The 17227-nt window shown below is 40.7% G+C and overlaps 1 protein-coding gene across 1 annotated transcript in view; it reads left to right on the top strand.

The window, feature by feature from the left end:
* The window catches only part of LHFPL6 (LHFPL tetraspan subfamily member 6), a gene marked incomplete at its 3' end in the record, with an annotated part of 255941 nt that extends 239063 nt beyond the window's left edge, over window positions 1–16878 (top strand). The window contains exon 3 of the mRNA XM_080690021.1: window positions 16760–16878. Coding sequence (XP_080546147.1) covers window positions 16760–16878 — 119 coding nt within the window. The remainder of the gene's footprint in view (window positions 1–16759) is intronic.
* Window positions 16879–17227: the final 349 nt, after the last annotated feature.

The raw sequence follows: 17227 nt of genomic DNA, 5'->3' as shown, positions 1-17227 counted from the left end.
GTAGTCTTTCTCTGCAGAGTATATGCTCTACTTGTATAAAATCCTTCAAATGTATCAGCTGGAAAACACCTTTCCTTCTGTGAGAAATAATTGCTTCCCATATGGGATATATAAGCATTTCATTTTGCCAGGCCAGCGGCATTTGTTGAGGAAAATGGGCCCTCGGTGCCCTGTATGCTGCCCTGGCCCTCTGCGAGGCTCCTCCTGGAGAAGAAGGATGGGGGCTCTGCTTTCACCCACCTGGACACAAGGTTCCTGCACACAGGTCCCCCTTACATACCACTTCACAGTCAGGTTGCATGATTAAGCTAGAATGTCATGGTAAGTACTTTCATCCATAGGCTGTTGGTTTGGTTGGCTGTGGTTGGTAGGCATGAGATGAGGCTTTGCATTAGAGGGGCCACCATCAGAGGGCAGGAACAACATGGGACACCTCACTGTGTGTTGTGCTTTATATTATAAGATATATATTGACACATAGTGTGAGAAGTTGCAGTTCATGATTGCTCGGCCCCATTGCTGTGACCTGAGATGAGGCAGAACATCCTACAGGGAGAGAGTGTGGTGAAGCAAAACAGCTCAGTTCATGGTGGCCAGGAAGCACAGAAAGAGAGGATGAAGGAAAAAGAAAAAGAAGGTGAGAGGGAGGGAAGAAGACAGAGAAGGAGGAGAAGGAGAATAAGAGGAGGAGGAGGAAGAGGAGGAGGAGGAAGGGGGCCAGGGACAAGATAGACCCTTTCAGGGTACCCCCCAGTGACCTACTTCCTCCAACTCCTATAATTCCCACAACCTCCCAAGAGTCCATTCAATTATGAACCCATCAAAGGGCTAATCCACTGAAGACGTCAGAGACCTTGTAATCCAATCACTTTCCCCCAAACTCTACCTCTGAGTGTATTTGCACTCAGGACAGAAACTTTTAACACATGAGCTTTGGGGGACACTCCAGATCCTACCTATAATAGAAGGTAAATGAGTATTTTCATCAGGAAAAGTACAGAAATAAAGATGGTCAATAGGCTGGCACCTAGTTCAGTGGTAAGAGTACTTGCCTAGCATGCACAAGGTCCTGAATTTGATCCCTAGAAATGCAAAAACCAAGAAAATTAGTTATTATGCTAAGTTCTTATTTTGCACACCATATGACCAGAATATTTATTGGTTTCTTGCTCCTTATGCCTAGAAGCATTAGTTTTTCATTGTACTTATAGATACACATACATAAATAGAGATACATATATGTTTGTATATTTATTTAAATTGTCTAATTGTAAGATAATTTCAGATATATTTGCAAAAACAATAGAAAGAACTCTTGTATACCCTTCAGCCAGATTCTCTTGTGTTCAATTTCATCACATTATTTTTATTATTCTCTACCTCTGTCCTTCTCATTTTCTCCCTCTCAGATATTATGACCTTTCAAACCTAGCTAGTTAGGAAATTCCTAAAAATAATATTCTTTTTGCTAGCCATACAGTTACTCAAAATAGGAAATTAACATGGATATATTACTACTCTCCAATATATAGACATTTTTATGTTGGCGATTAAACCCAGGGGCATTCTACTTCCTAGCGACATCTCCTAGCCATTTCCATTTTTTATTTGAAAATAGGGTCTTGCTATTTCCTGAGGGCCTCAGTAAGTTACTGAAGTAGGCTTCATACCTGTGATTCTTCATTTAAGGCTCCAAAGTACTGAGATTACAGGCATGTACCACTATCCCCGGCAATGTGTAGACTTTATAATTCATGCTTAAGCACAGAATTATTAATAAAAGAAATTTACTTTCTTTTCCTTTGGCTTATTGCAGACTTTCTTTGTGCCTTATGATTCTTCACTTGTGGAACACAACAAGCAGAAAGAATCTGTAAAGTCTCTAGGACTGATGATTTAGCTCTGCAGTAGAACACTTGCCTAGCAATGTGCATGGCCCTGACTTCCAGCCACAGCTCTACAATAAAATGAAATAAAACCTCCAGATGCTTAAATCTGAAAAAAAAGAAAAGCTTGCTTTCTAAACTTACACATTGTTGTTAGAAGTTGGAAAGATTTCGGGAAATGTTTAATCATAGTGATGATGATGATAATGATGATGATGAAGAAGAAAAAGAACAGCCATGTCTTCTCTCCCCTAGTGTGTAACTCGGGCTCAGTGCTCCTGAAACCTAGCTGAGTCCACTTCCTGTTTTGTGTCTCTTGCCCTTTACTGAGCTTGAGCAGCTGTATAAGTGTGAGGTCTCTGGCACTTCCCTGTAAATTCCTATGCCATGATGCCTTGCACCATTTCCTTGGGGGACAATGAATAGAACTAATAAGTGAGTAAGACTTTATTTGGTTTTGTTTCTTTGTCCTCAGTTCTTACTCCAAGAGTAGAGCTAACACATTTCTTTGGGAGCAAGAGAAATACAACTGAGTAAATTAAAATTACAGCTATTCAGCAAAATTTCTGTAAGAACCAGAAGGGAAATGGATACCATTGCACATAAGAGAATTAATTTATTATTCAGAAAGGTTTTCTTCTTTTCCTTTAAAATCTGAAACCTGTATAACATATACTCATATTGAGTCTATGTTTGAACAGCTGGCCGTTGCCCCTAATGTCCTCTGTACTGGTTACAGAATGAATTAAGCTGAACTGGATAACATTTACAAGTCTGATAAATATTTTCCCCTCAGACTTCCCCCTCACATATCTCCTTGCACACAGTGTTGCTTCAAGCTCTTTGCCAGTACATATCTTATCTTTTCCGGAGTGTAAATCCCTCTAGCTTTGACATGCATGCATGTTGGGAATATTTAGTAATGCTGTTGCTTGTGGGTATCACCCCTAACAACCAGCACATCTGCTCTGAATGTCTTCACTCCCAACATCCTGGCTAGTTTTGCAATGAAAGCAGGGCACACAATATGGGTATGTGACAGAAGAGTCGGTAAAAATGTCTTGCTCCGCCACAACATATACACCGATACACACTATGCATTTTGGGGAAACGCTATCATTCACTTTTAAAGAGAATCTAAATCCTACTCTTCAATCTCCTAAATCTAGGATCAAATGGGCAAGACAGATTTAGTCAATCTTGTACATTAGAGAGCTGCAAATGCTGAAGAGAAAGCGGGGCTCACTCACTGCAGTATAGGAGATGTAATATTCTGTGAATAAACTCAGTGCTCATGGCTTGGGGAGTTCTACACCTATCTCCTCCCTGCCTGTTCTTGCAGGAAACACTATGGGGTGGGGGTTCTTATTCTGATTATTTTCTAAAGGACAGCACTTTCCCTGTGCTCATCCTGAGGGAATTCATAGAATGCAATGGAGCCTTTAGGATCTTGTACATCTCAACCCTGATAATCAAAGTTTCATTATACTCCCAGTAGTAAACAGATACAAGACTCAAGCAAAGAAAGCTTTAAAAAGAGCCAAACGTCTCACATTCCTCTCTCTGCCTTTTTACTTTTACATTTTCTGCCCACTTAACAAGTGTCGAGGTTCTCTTTACAGATATGTGAGGTATGGTTTTTTACTACTTGTTCTATTTAAAATTTCATTTAAAACCTTTGTATGTTTTAAAACAAAGTGTCAATACCTGCGTTTTCTTTTAAACTAGTGACACTTTTATTTAGTGACTTCACAAAAAAACACATAGAATTGGTCCATTGCATAGCCCTTTTGTTCTTTATTTTAATGCATATGCAAAGAAGAAGGTCTGCATATGAAGAGGTATGAAGGAATTTATCAAGAGGAGAAATACCCATCAAAGTTTTACCTATGGAATTTAAGATTATAGAAGGTTTTTTTTTCTTTTTCTCTTGATTCTTTCAGCTTCCTGCCTTCATTATTTGTATAACAAAGAAAAAATTGAATATGCCTCTTTCTTCTCTACCCAGACTTTACCGTTATATGTTAAGGTGCTTACAATTTCAAGATGTCACAGATAGGAAATTCTACATCTTGCTAAATGAAGTCAATCAGCTTATTATGTCCTGACTCAGGCACCTGTGGCCACTAGGCATGCTGGGAGATCAGGGGTGATCTCAGGAGGAAAGAAAAGTAAGCTAGGAACCCATGAAGCTTAAGTTCAAATTATAGAGCTCAAGAAGACACTGAAAGATGAAGGTTCTGTGATACACTGTGTATTAGTCATCTTTGAATTGGCCTCTGGTGAGAGCACCACATCTTGGTAGGATCACAGGTAGGAGCAACTGATCACAGACTTGAGCTAATACTGAGAGAGGGAGGAAGACTGGAGTCCCACAATCCCCTTTTAGGGCATGCTTCCAATGACCTGAGGACCTCCTGCAAGGTCCCAGTTCCCAAGGGTTCCGTCGTCTCCCAATGGTGCCAGCCTGTGGACAAAGCCTTTAACTATAATGGACCCTTGGGGGGCACTCAATTAAGTGGTATCCAAACTATTTTGGATGGCACTTAGAGGACAAGACTTGCCTGAGTTTTCCTGCTTTGTGCTGTGCTTAGCAAAGCAAACTACATGCACTGGAGGGCTCTGTGGTGGGGTCTCCAGGTAGGAGTTAGGGTGATAACGTGACTCGAGCCAAACTGCTGAGTGTTCACAGTAGACAGCAGCCCTGGAAGAGAGCTGGAGTCTACCCACACCCTGCAGCCCTTCCTCACATTGGGCTCAGGGGAGTCACAATCCAGCCAAACATACTCAGTTTGGAGGCATGTGAAGGGCTAGGTTCTCATGCAGAGAACATCAGTTGCTTGAATTTCTTTCTTTTTTTTTCTTTTTTTTTCTTTTGGTGGTACTGGGGGTGGAACCCAGAGGCTTTCTACTTCCGGGATATACTCCCAGACCTTTTTTATATTTTATTTGGAAACAGGGTCTCACTAAGTTGCTGTGAGCCTCACTAAGTAGCTGAGGCTGGCTTCGAACCCGTGCGATCCTCCTGTCTCAGCCTCCTAAGCGCAGGGATTACAAGCGTGTGCCACCATGCCTGGCTCAGTTGCCTAAATTTCTTAAGTGAGTTTATTTTAGACCTTCTCTCCCCTTATCCTTTAGAGAAGATGGGGTTGCCAAAATATGGCCAAACTTGGTTCTGTTGACTCAAGAATTGGGGGATCTAGGAATAAGAGATGTAGACCTCTAATAACCAAAACCTTGCAAGATGGACATCGGCCATAGTCTTCTAAGAAGACTGGCAAAATCAAAGGGGTATGATTAAATACATTTGTGTGTGTGTGTGTGTGTGTGTGTGTGTGTGTGTGTGTGTGATATAAGTTCTAGCAAAGATAAGTACTATCTAACAAATGAGATAAAATACATCCCATTTAGCTTTTCTTTTACACATTATTTGAGATAGGAAAAAAAATCTAGAATCAGTTTAACCCAAATTCAAGCTCAGTCTTCACCCTTTACATATATCTTTCATGTAATTTACTTTCTTCATCTTCAAAGTAGGAATCATATTAGGAAAATACAAACAAGCCCGGCATGGTGGTGCATGCCACCCAGTACTTGGGAGGCTGGGAGGCTAACACAGGAGGATCACAGGTTCAAGGACAGCCTCAGCAAATAGTGAGACACTCATCAACTGAATGACCCTGTTTCAAAACAAAAATAAAATAAGGGGCCGGGTGTGGTGGCGCATGCTTGTAATCCCCCTGCTTGGGAGGCGAAGACCGGAGGATCACACAGGTTCAAAGCCAGCCTCTCTGGCTTAAGAGACCCTGTTTCCAAACAAAAATATAACATAGGTCCGGGAGTGTAGCCCAGAGGTAGAAGGGTTTCTAGGAACCCCAGTACCACCAAATAATAATAATAATAATAATAATAATAATAATAATAATAATAATATAAATAAAATAAGGCTGGGAGCATAGCTCAGAGGTAGAATACTTCTGAGTTCAATTACCAGTGCCATCAAAAAAAAAAAAAAAAAAAAAACGATAAGCAGATTTGCCTCTGCCACTCAAATTTTCTAAAATGGGCCACAGAAGAAATGATTAAACGAGGTACAGCTTCTTAACCTTTCAGCTGCTCGCTCACAGTGTTTATGTGACAGCTAGCACATAATTATTAATGCTGGGTTTCTATTCTCAGTACAAGTACAGTGTCTGCTGTCCATTGATACCACGAATGTGTATCGATTGTCTTCCATGGTCCAGACATCATTCTGAGCACCAGCATACAGAAGTGCATCTGGCACACAGTCACACATAAAAAGCTCCCAAACATTAATTGAGCAAATTAATGAAAAGCCAGGGGTTAAATTGCCAGGTCCATAAAAGATGAAAATATATCTGGAATTCCATTGCTGTTTGCAGGGAAGCTGAGTTCTTTGTAGCTCCTCTCCTGTCTTTATTGCTTCCAAAAGCTGCACTAAAAACTAATTCAAGCCACCCTAAAAAAAATCAACCACACCTCTCCTCACCCCTGTCCCCACCCTGGAACTGTCCTGGAATGCAGCCACAGAGCCTTTGTCTGTGAACTTGGCAGGTGGCTGTGGTATGCTGCTTTCTGTCCCATTAACCTCTATTTTATCTGTCAAGAATAGTATTCCCCATTGTTGAAAGCAGCAATTTGCCAAGCAAGCAAGCTCAGAATCCTGTTTGATGGAGCATTACAGAGAGCAAAAGGAAAAGTTTAAACAGATTGCCTCTCTAATTTCCTGAAAGGATCACAGACAAAACTTGCCCTCTAGTAAAATGCTTTCTGTTTGCATTATAATAACAAGTATTTATTGCCATGAAGGGGAAGGCGAGGCCAGGAGAGAACCCCCCACACACCTAGTATTTCCTGGCTTCAGTTAGTTTCATTACAACTAAGGGAAAACAATATTATTTCAGATACATAAAGGTAAACATCTCTTTTCTAATGTGTTCAGAAAAAGTTTTTTTCTTCTATGATGGTAAAACATGGTGCTAAGTTTTAATTATTGAGTGCATATGTTTTAACAATAGAATCATGCTCGGAGAGAAACCTCTACTTTCCCTTTGTTTTGCAGAAGTTTACCATATAACACCAAGTTTATGGCTGATAAAATCCTGTCTCTCATATTTATTTGTTTGTTTATTTATTTATTTATTTATTTATTTTTGGTGGTACTGGGGTTGGAACCCAGAGGCTTTCTACCTCCAGGCTATACTTCCAGATCTATTTTATATTTTATTTGGAAGCAGGGTCTCACTAAGTTGCTGAGAGACTCACTTAGTAGCTGAGGCTGGCTTTGAACCTGCACAATCCTCCTGTCTCAGCTTCCCAAGCGCAGGGTGTACAAGCGTGTGCCACCACGCCCAGCTCTCACAGATTTTTAAATGTTTCATTTTCCTATTTATTTATTTATTTATTTATTTATTTATTTATTGGTGGTACTGGGGTTCCTAGAAGCCCTTCTACCTCTGGGCTACACTCCCAGACCTATTTTTACATTTTTTTTAAATTTGGAAACAGGGTCTCCTAAGCCAGCGCACGCAGCTGGTTTCGAACCTGCGCGATCCTCCTGTCTCTGCCTCCCAAGCGCAGGGATTACAAGCGTGCGCCACCACGCCCGTCCCCATTTATATTTTTATGAAAACTATCTCATCTATGGTTTGTTTCATTGAACTGATGTTCTTCAAAGCTTGTGTATAAAATACAAAATATGTTTTAAAATAATGCAATTGATGTGAGCTCAAGGAAATCAGAAATCCTGTCTATTATTCACTAATACCTCCAGTTCCTATAACACTGCAAAACAGATAATAGGTGCTTAAGATTTATTTGTGATTGTCTAACATCTCATGTTTGTATCTAACAATACAGATGAAAATTCTTTAAAATTTTTTTTCAGAACTCAAAGCTCTCAAACTCTGGAGGTGGTCACACAAAACAAATCCTTAGACTCTACTTTTCCTAAATCACTGACTCTTCATTTTGGCCTGTAAATGTAAAGAACCTGGTATCTTTGCCTCTGTTTTGCTTCTGAGGCCTTTGCTCTGAGCCAGTCACCTTGAATTCCAGGACTGGTCTGATTGATAAACTTTTGGCAATGTGTGGAAACCACCCCCCAGGCAACAGCCAACAGACAAGACCCCACCTGACCAGTCCTGAGATAATGATTGACCAGGCCACAGTTTGACCAAGATTGTAACTGTGCATACTTCTGGTCCCCTTGTCACTATTTTCTTAGAGCTCATGTTAGTATCCCCAAAGATACTGAAAACACTGGTCCTTTTGTCTTTCCAGTATAGTTATAATGATCAAAGTTCCTTTTCTTCTTTCATCTTTACTTTTCCATTTGGTTTCTGAGGTATATGGCCTTACCTGATTTTTTGGGACTGTTATGGTATTGGGAGAAGATGTTATGGTTTGGGAAACTGTCTCCAGGGACCTTTGTTGGACCCCTGGGAATAATTCCCCCCAAAAACCACAAAAAAACAAAAAGTGCAGGTTCTTGTCCTGAGCTAAGGATAGATATGCAATAGCCCGGACTCTTGCTAAAGATTTAAAGAAGCTTATTAAAAAGATAGAAATACAGAAGACAGTAACAGCGTCATGTTACCCAGTGCAAAACACGGAACAGACATTTTATACACGACATCTTCCATTTTGTTTCATGTAATTCTGACCTAGTAAAAGTCCCTGTAAGGTTCCTCCCCTTACTTTCCCACCAAGGTGTCTCCTTTCACCAAGGTTGACCCCCTGCTCCCATCCTAGCTAGATTATCCAATTATGTAAACCTGTCTTTAGAATGAGGATGAGGAAGTCCTAGTTCCCCTTTCCTATAGACTTGCTAATTACCTTTAGCTAGGTTAATTTACATTGGAATAGTTGCCTGCTTCTAGGCAGAAACCAAGTCCTTTCACAGATTTGCCCCTCACCAAAATTTTGAAATATATTTATTAATAATCAGAACTTTCTCAAATCTTCCTAGGCCACTCCCAATACTGGTACAGGGACCCCTCAAGTTAGACTTCCAGTCTAGGTCTCTAGTAACAGACATATCCAGCCTCATCTTTTGCTTTTCCATCCAAAATAGCATCCCTCTCTTACTTAGCAACACCTCAACAGGGTCTTTCTGCATAGCTTTGAAACCTTTCCCTTCCCTCCCCTTCGTCCACACACCCTCTTCCCTGCCTTCTTGCCGCCCACGTTCACATTTAATTTGTTCCTGTTCATCTGACAGGTCTCAGCTTAAACCTCACTTCTAATTTAAGCCATGACCATACTATAGAACTCCCTTGAAATTTGCTGCCTTGGCATCTGAGAGTTTTTTTTTCTTCAAAGCACACATCACAAACATCATTATATAACAATCTGAGTATAATTTAATATATACTGCCTTAACTAGACAACAAGCTCCCGAGAGCAAGGACCAGATCGTCTTTTTGTCCATTTACTTTCCAACACCCAGTACCCAGCTGATCTGATGAAATGACTGTGTTTTTGTTGTTGTTTTGTTTTTTTTGGTACTGGAGATTGAACCCAGGGGCAGGGGCATTCTACCTTAGAGCTATACCCCCAGCCCTATTTTTTATTCTTTATTTTGAAACAGGATCTCACTGAGTTGCAAAGAGCCTCACTAAAGTAACTGAGGCTGGCCACGAACCTGCGATCCTCCTGTCCCAACCTCCTAAATACTGATATTACAAGTGTGTACCACTATGCCCAGCTCTGATTTTTGTTTTTTTCTTTATTTTGAAACAGGGTCTCGCTAAGTTGTGGAGGGCCTCAGCATGGCTGAGGCTGGCTGTGAACATGGATCCTCCTGTCTCAGCTTATTTACTGGGCTTACAAGTGTGTGCCGCCATGCCCCACTTGACTGTGTGTTTTATAACATAAACAGGAATGGATCCAGAAACATGAAAAGGATCAGAAACTACACTGGCCAGGACAAGGAGCTGAGTTGGGCCCAGAAGATGGTAGTCCAGGGAGGCTGGGAGGCAGACAGTGCTGAGGGCTCTGCTCTGGCTCCTGGTCCAAGGCAGGCTGGAGGGCTTGGGTGAGTGGATAGAGTGGTTAAGCCATTGCCGACTGAAGAAACATTACAGGACATCTAATAAAGGAAAAAAGGAAAGGCTCTGCTCATGTGCTGCTGTCTTAGATCTGACTCCCCAGAGTGGATCCTGAGGTAGAGATTTGTGTTGAAGGGATTAAGGAAATGAACCAAGGAAAAACCAGGAAGGAGACAGGAAAGCAATGTGGGAAAGGACTGGGCTGCACACCAAGCAGAGCTGCAGTCTGAGGTGAGGTCCCAGCCTGAACTCACAAGTGTTCTGGGACGTTTCTCATACTATAGAGTCTGTCTACCGAGAGGCAGGATGCCACTGTGTTCACCCTTACATGCCAGTCCTGAGTTCCTCCTTGGCTGCAGGTCATGCCAGGGCCTACTTCAGCTGTCAGAGAACAGAGGCAAATTGCTTCTGGTTGCTCATGGGTCCTCTGAGGAGGACTGCAAGTATAAGTTGCTAAAAGCAATATGTAAACAGAAAGGAGAGTCTAAGAGTCCAGAACTAGCAAAGGGGGCCAGAGGTACTGGGTGAAGCATCTCCACCATCAGCTACAGCTCCCTGCCAGCTACTGGACACTGTAATTTAAACTGCCTCTATATTATTGACTCTTCTGGAAAAAAAAAATATATATATATAGTCTCACCTTGATCCTTTGGTGGTCAGTGATTTGGTAGCTTCTCATTTTAAATAAATGTAGCTACTGTCACATATACTATTCTCAAATAATTATCCTTGCCAGCTACTTTTTCTTGAGAAAGTGTCTAATAATTAATGAAGAATTATATGCTTTTTATATGAGGTTGTGGAACTGCATGTAGGTCAATACCTTGTTAATAATGAGCAATCACTTGCATTCCATGATATGAGACCTGAGTGAAACAGACGCATTTTGCTGACTTTTCAAAAGGAGGTTCTAAGTCACTGGCCCCCTCTTAGCTGCCTATTAATTTTCTCTCCTGGGTTTATTTAATTGAAGTAAAGAATAATTCAAAATGGAAGTGGTTCCCAAGACTCACAGCCACGTTAGCCTATGGTTCTTGGCAAATGTGTTCCACGAAGGGGGACACTGTTACCCTTGAAGAATGCTTCTCCTGTCTGTTAGTATTAATGGAGGTCACTGAGACCATAAGACCTGCCCCAAGGTGGAGATGTTACCCTTCAGAATCTATCATCCAGTTAAATTTAACAGGCTCTGTAGGAGGCTGGAAAGGCATACTTGCTTTGGGAACTTCTTTCCGAAAGTTCATTCCCAAAATAGGATTAGAGTTACTCTTAAAATAAAATTCCAGATTTACTCTGTTTTTCAGGAACTGGCTGCTGGCCTGCTGTGTGTCCTTCCTTCTGTTCTTCTTATATCCTGCCTTTCATTCAACAATTATTTATTGAGTGCCTTGTATGGGCCAGGCACTGTGGTAGGGGTATAATAGGAAATAAAATATGCAGTTTTCCCCCGCTGAAGCTGTCATTCCAGAGATAAAGACTGAGATTAAGCACACGCAGACACAGTATTTATAAACCATGGGAGATGCTATGAAGGCAGCATGGTCAGAGGAGGGAACAGAGTAAGTCTGATGAGGTAGGTGGGGGTGGGAGGTATCTTTATGCAGGTGCCATTGGAGGACAAGCCAGTTAGTTTCCCAGCAACTTGGAGGTAGGATTTTCTTTTTTTTTTCTTTTTTTTTTTTCTTTTTGTGGTACTGAGGATGGAACCCAGAGGCATTCTACCTCCAAGCTACACCTCCAGCCCTATATTTTATTCTTTATTTTGAAATAGTCTCACGGAGTTGCAAAGGGCCTCATTAAGTAGCTGAGGCTATCTAAGAACCACAATCCTCCAGTCTCAGCCTCCCAAATGCTGGGATTGCAAGCATGCACCACTACACCCCGATAGAGGTAAGATTTTCTGAGTAGAAGAAATAGTGAGAGCAGAGTTTTCACACCAGCAAGAAGCCTCAGGTATTATAGAAAAAACTGGCCAGAGGGTGTGGCCAGAGAAGAGAAAAAGGGGAGGTGACAAGGAACAGGAGGACACTGAATACCAGCCCCCTTATGACCCCATCAGCCACAGGAAGGAGGTGGATGTTGGAGAATTAGAAGATTTTAAGTAAACAAATGACTTGATCTGATGTATTTGTATTCCTAAAGATAGCTGCCTGCTTTGCAGTTGGTGATGATCTAGTGGAAGCAAGGAGACAGGAAGTGCCTTGGGGCACACAGACACTGGAGAAGGGGCCATACACAGGGCAGATCTGAGCAGGCGCTACCTTGCTACCTTGTGCCATGTTCCTGGCAGATTACCAAACTTCTCTTGGCCTTAAATTTCCTGTCTCAAAGATGATATGCATGCATGTATCATATTGTATTCCTATAAGAATTAAATGAATTAATGTATTTTTAAAAATTTTTATTGAAACATAATATTTGTACATCTTTATAGGGTGCAATAGGGTGATCCAGTACATGTGTACAATGTGTAGTAGTCAAATGAGGGCAATAAACATTTCTCTTTCTTTAAACATTAATCTTTTTTATGTGGTCAGAATTTCATACTCTTCTAGTCATTTTGAAATATATTATAGATTGTTTTAATCAATAGTTATCCTACTGAGCTATAGAGAAACCAGAACTAATTCCTCCTGCGTTTCATTGTCCTTTATTGAATTCTTTTCATCCTCACCCCAACCCCAATCCTTCCCAGTTCCTAATTATCAGTATTCCATTCTGTCCTTCTACAAGACCCAACTTATTAGTCTCTACAAATGAGTGAGAACATGGTATTTGTCTTTCTGTGCCTAGGTGTGTGTGTGTGTGTGTGTGTGTGTGTGTGTGTGTGTGTGTGTATGGAGATTGAACTCAGGGGCAATTACCTCTGAGCAATATCTCCAGCCCTATTTTGTTTTTTAATTTTGAAACAGGACCTTGCTAGGTTTATGAGAACCTTCACTGCTTGCTGAGACTGTGCTCAAACCTGCACAGTGTCAGTAAGCTGTGAAGTCTCCCAAGTATTGGGATTACAAGCATGCACCACTGTGCCCCACAATAATATGGAACGTCTAGTTCCAATCACATTTTTGCAGATACAGGATTTTATTTTTAACCCTCCTTGATTCTGGAGGGGATTTACCTCTGAGCTAGACCCCCCAGCCCTATTTTATTTTTTATTTTGAAACAGGGTCTCGCTAAGTTGCTGAGGTCTTGCTAAATTACTGAGACTGGCTTTGAACTTCAATCCTCCTGTCTCAACCTCCCAATTACTAGGATTACAGGCTTGCACCACTGAGCCTAACTTTATTCTTTTATGGCTGAAAAATATTTCATTATATGTGTGTATACATATTTGTATGCATGTGTGTGTGTATATATATACACATTCACACACATACACACACACACACATATCACATTTTATTTATTTACTCACCCACTGATGGGCATCTAGATTGAATCCATATTTTAGCTATCATAACTAGTTAAAGCATTAATATTTACTTTTATAATAATTTTGTGCAAATAGTAAGAAGTACTACTTTCTATAGAAATTAAAGTTGATACCTGAGATCAAGGGTAGCAGAGCTTGCTGTCGGTGTTGGTGGGTAACGTCTTAGAGTACCTTTAGCAGGTAGAAGCTTTCAGTCTTATTCTTCTGCTTTAACTCATGATGACCACAAGCTAAGAACTCACTTAACTTTGTCTCACTTTGTCTTTATCCATACCGGGAGCATATACTGACTCCTTCAACAGAAAAATTCCAGTGAAGATTTGAAGTTGAAATGTACATTGAATATAAGCATTTGTATTTACTGATTAAGAAGCTATTGTGGTGGCACATGCCTCTAATCCCAGTACTTGGGATGTTGAGACAGGAGAATCACAGGTTCACGGCTAGCCTCCGCAATTTTGCAAGACTCTTAGCAACCTAATGAGACCCTGTTTCAGAATAAAAAATAAAGTTGACCTGGGGGTATAGCTCAAAGGTAGGACACCCCTGTGTTTAATTCCCAGAACCAAAGGGAGAAAAAAAAAATGAATGAAATCCACACACCCAAAGAAGCTATTAATTTTTTTACAAATGAATGAGACAAAAATTATTGAAAGAGGGGATATGGTTTTAAGTCCATAGCTAATAAGTTCAGGGGCTATAAAATACAAGCATCTTGGTGTTTATTTGTGTCTCAGATAATGTATAAGCAAGAACAAAAGAGAGGGAGAAAAACAGTGGTTGTTGTAACTATTAGAAATAAATTTCCATCTTAACAAGGTGAACTTTATTTTTTTAAAAAAGGAATCCAGCCACCAGTAAAGTTAGGTAGGCAAGAACAATGTAGCAGAAGACTGCTGGGTATTTTATTTTTAGCATGGGGTTCCTGTGCTGTGCTCCTATTGGGAGGAGTGTAGCCTCACAATCTTTATGCCATTGACTAAAAGGGATGCTGGGAGAGGGTTTGGCACTAACAATTTCTAGGAAATGCTATCTTTATAAAAAATACAAACACACACAGGTTCCACAATAGTGGGTCTACAAAATAGAGCCTAAGTCAAGCTATTCCTTTGATAGAAAATATTGAATTATATTCTCACAGAACCTTGTCTGATAATCCCAATTCTTGGGAGGCTGAGATTGGAAGATAATAGTTTCTAGGCCAGTTCACTAAGTTCAGAAACTTAATGAGATTCTATCTGATAAGAAGGTAAGGCTGAAAACAACAAGGATTACAGTTGGAGCAGAAAGAGCCAGGTGTGTTTGATGAAACACATAAAGACTTCTTCACTGTGAACACAAAAGAACAGCTTGGATGCAGTGGTAAAGAAGTTCATTTTTGAAGTATCTCTAGCATTTTTGTTTAGAGTTTTTGCACCTATGTTCATCAAGGTTATTGGTCTGTAATTTTTTTTCTTGAGGAATCTTTATTCAGTTTTGATATGAAGGTGATACTGGTCTCATAGAAGGTGTTTGGAAGGTTTCCATCTCTTTCTATTTCACTGGAGGAGAAACTGCAGTGGAGCCAGGGAGGTGGTCTAGGGGAAGGGGATAGGGAGAGGGAAGATCAAAGAAGGAGTCACTTCCATTGACATTGTATACATATGTTAGAATGCCAATACCAATCTCAATATTTTGCATGGGGAAGGAGACAGTGGGGAGGGAGCCCACCAAGTTTTGTGTGCATGTCCTTATCACTATGAACTGCATTATGATGTAAGACTATAATGTACCAATAAAAGTATAAAGAATCTAGGCCTGGTGCCATACACCTATAATCTTAGTACTTGGGAGGCTGAAACAGGAGGATCTCATGTTTAAGGACAGCCTCAGCAAGTAGTGAGACTAGGTCTCATCAACCTAGTGAGACCTTGTTTCAAAATAAAAGTAAAATAAGCTGGGAGGTGTAGCTTAAAGGTAGAATGCCCAATGAATTCAAACCTCAGCTGAAGAAGAAAAAGGAGGAGGAAGAGGAAGAGGAGGAGGAGGAGGAGGAGGAAGAGGAGGAAGAGAAGAAGTTTATGAATTCAGAAATCTCATCCCTGAACTCAGAGGACATTTTGCGTCCACAACCTCTTATTCATAGGATCTAGAACTTAGGTTTGAATGTTGACTTGGCTTATTCATAATTATAAGCATATGATTTCAGGAAAATTTGCTGAATTGTGGATGTTATTATTATTATTGACTACCAAACTCCAAGAACTTAGGACCCATTTGAGCAATATGTTTTTGGGGGGATGTCTTTGTCTAAGTTAAAGGTAAGTATTAACCTTAAGAGAACCTGGGAGTGTTTGCTCTATTGATTCAAAATGTATTTGCCAAGAGTCTGAATCACTTGGCAGTTTCATGTAAATACAGAATTCACTTTAGTATTATACTTTAAATGGGTTTCCTTCTAAGAGTATCTTTTTTTGCTGAAAGATTGTATCTATGTTTTGAAATTTTTCCCTAAAATACCTTATCATGCATGTGAGTTTGGGTTAAAAGCATTAAGGTAGAATCAGCGCCTTTATGTGTCCTGCCCTAGTTTTTGCCATACCTCTGTTCCTGCAGCCATGGCTGGGGCACTGGTGGAAGGGACCAGGCTTCTATCCTCCTGGGTGACTTGAGTCAGCTCAGGAGCCTTCTAAAATGCACATAGCCATTCTCACTTTCTTCACTCTCAAGAGAACTTTCAGCATGTTACCTATCATTCCATTTAAGTGAGGATTCCATCTTCTATTTTTGTTTGCAGCAGATACTGGAAGTTGAACCCAAGTACATTCTACCTCTAAGATACACCCCCATCCCTATTTTTTATTTTGAAACAAGATATCCCTAAGTTGCAGAGGGTCTCATTATGTAGCTGAGGCTGTCCTTGAACCTCCTGTCTTAGCTTCCCAAGTACTGGGATAACAAGCATGCGCTACCACACCTGGCGCTTGCTCAATCTCTCTCTCTCTCTCTCTCTCTCTCTCTCTCTCTCTCTCTCTCTCTCTCTCTCTCTCTCTCTCTCTCTCCTGAGGAGGATTGGAGGATTGAACTCGGGGCATTCTACCTCTGAGCTATAGCCTGGTCCTGTTGTTTTACTTTTTAAATTTTTGAACCAAGTTCTTGCTAAGTTGTTAAGAGTTTCTCGAGTTTCTCTAAGTTGCTCTCAAATCTGTGATGATCCTTTCTCAGCCTTCCAAGTACTGGGATTATAGGTGTACACCACCATACCCGGCTAGATACTGTATTCTTAATGGGTATTTTAGAGCATGCACTGTGGAAGAAATAACAAAGCCTTCTTCAAAGTCATCCTCATCACCTTCTGCTTTCTCCCCCTCTCTCCCCATCCCTAGGTAAGTGTGAAATCGGCTGGGCCTACTACTGCACAGGAGCAGGTGCCGCAGCTGCCATGCTGCTGTGCACATGGCTGGCTTGCTTCTCGGGCAAGAAGCAGAAGCACTACCCATACTGAGATGGACTGCCAGAAACTGAGGAGAAGATGGGCCACAAGGGCTTGGAGGGGCCAAAGCATCTAGCTACTTTTAAAAGGTGGAATAGTCATTCTGATCCAAAACAGCACTGATAAAATGGAATTAGGAACATTATACAGGAATAAAGGGTTGTGGGAGATTTATGAAAGAAACAGAGAGTATGGAATGACGGAAAAAAATGGACCAAAGGCTAAAAATATTGCAGGATTTGGGTGTTTCTATTCCACAGAATATTGTTAACATATATCACATACACACACAAAGCAAATCTATATATGCAAATGTCAATTTTGGTTTTGTTCATTTTTTAAGGAGAATCAAAAGGGCTAG

Source organism: Muscardinus avellanarius, assembly GCF_963383645.1.
Source record: "Muscardinus avellanarius genome assembly, chromosome: 2".
NCBI lineage: Eukaryota > Metazoa > Chordata > Mammalia > Rodentia > Gliridae > Muscardinus > Muscardinus avellanarius.
This window is presented reverse-complemented; position numbering and strand designations above follow the sequence as displayed.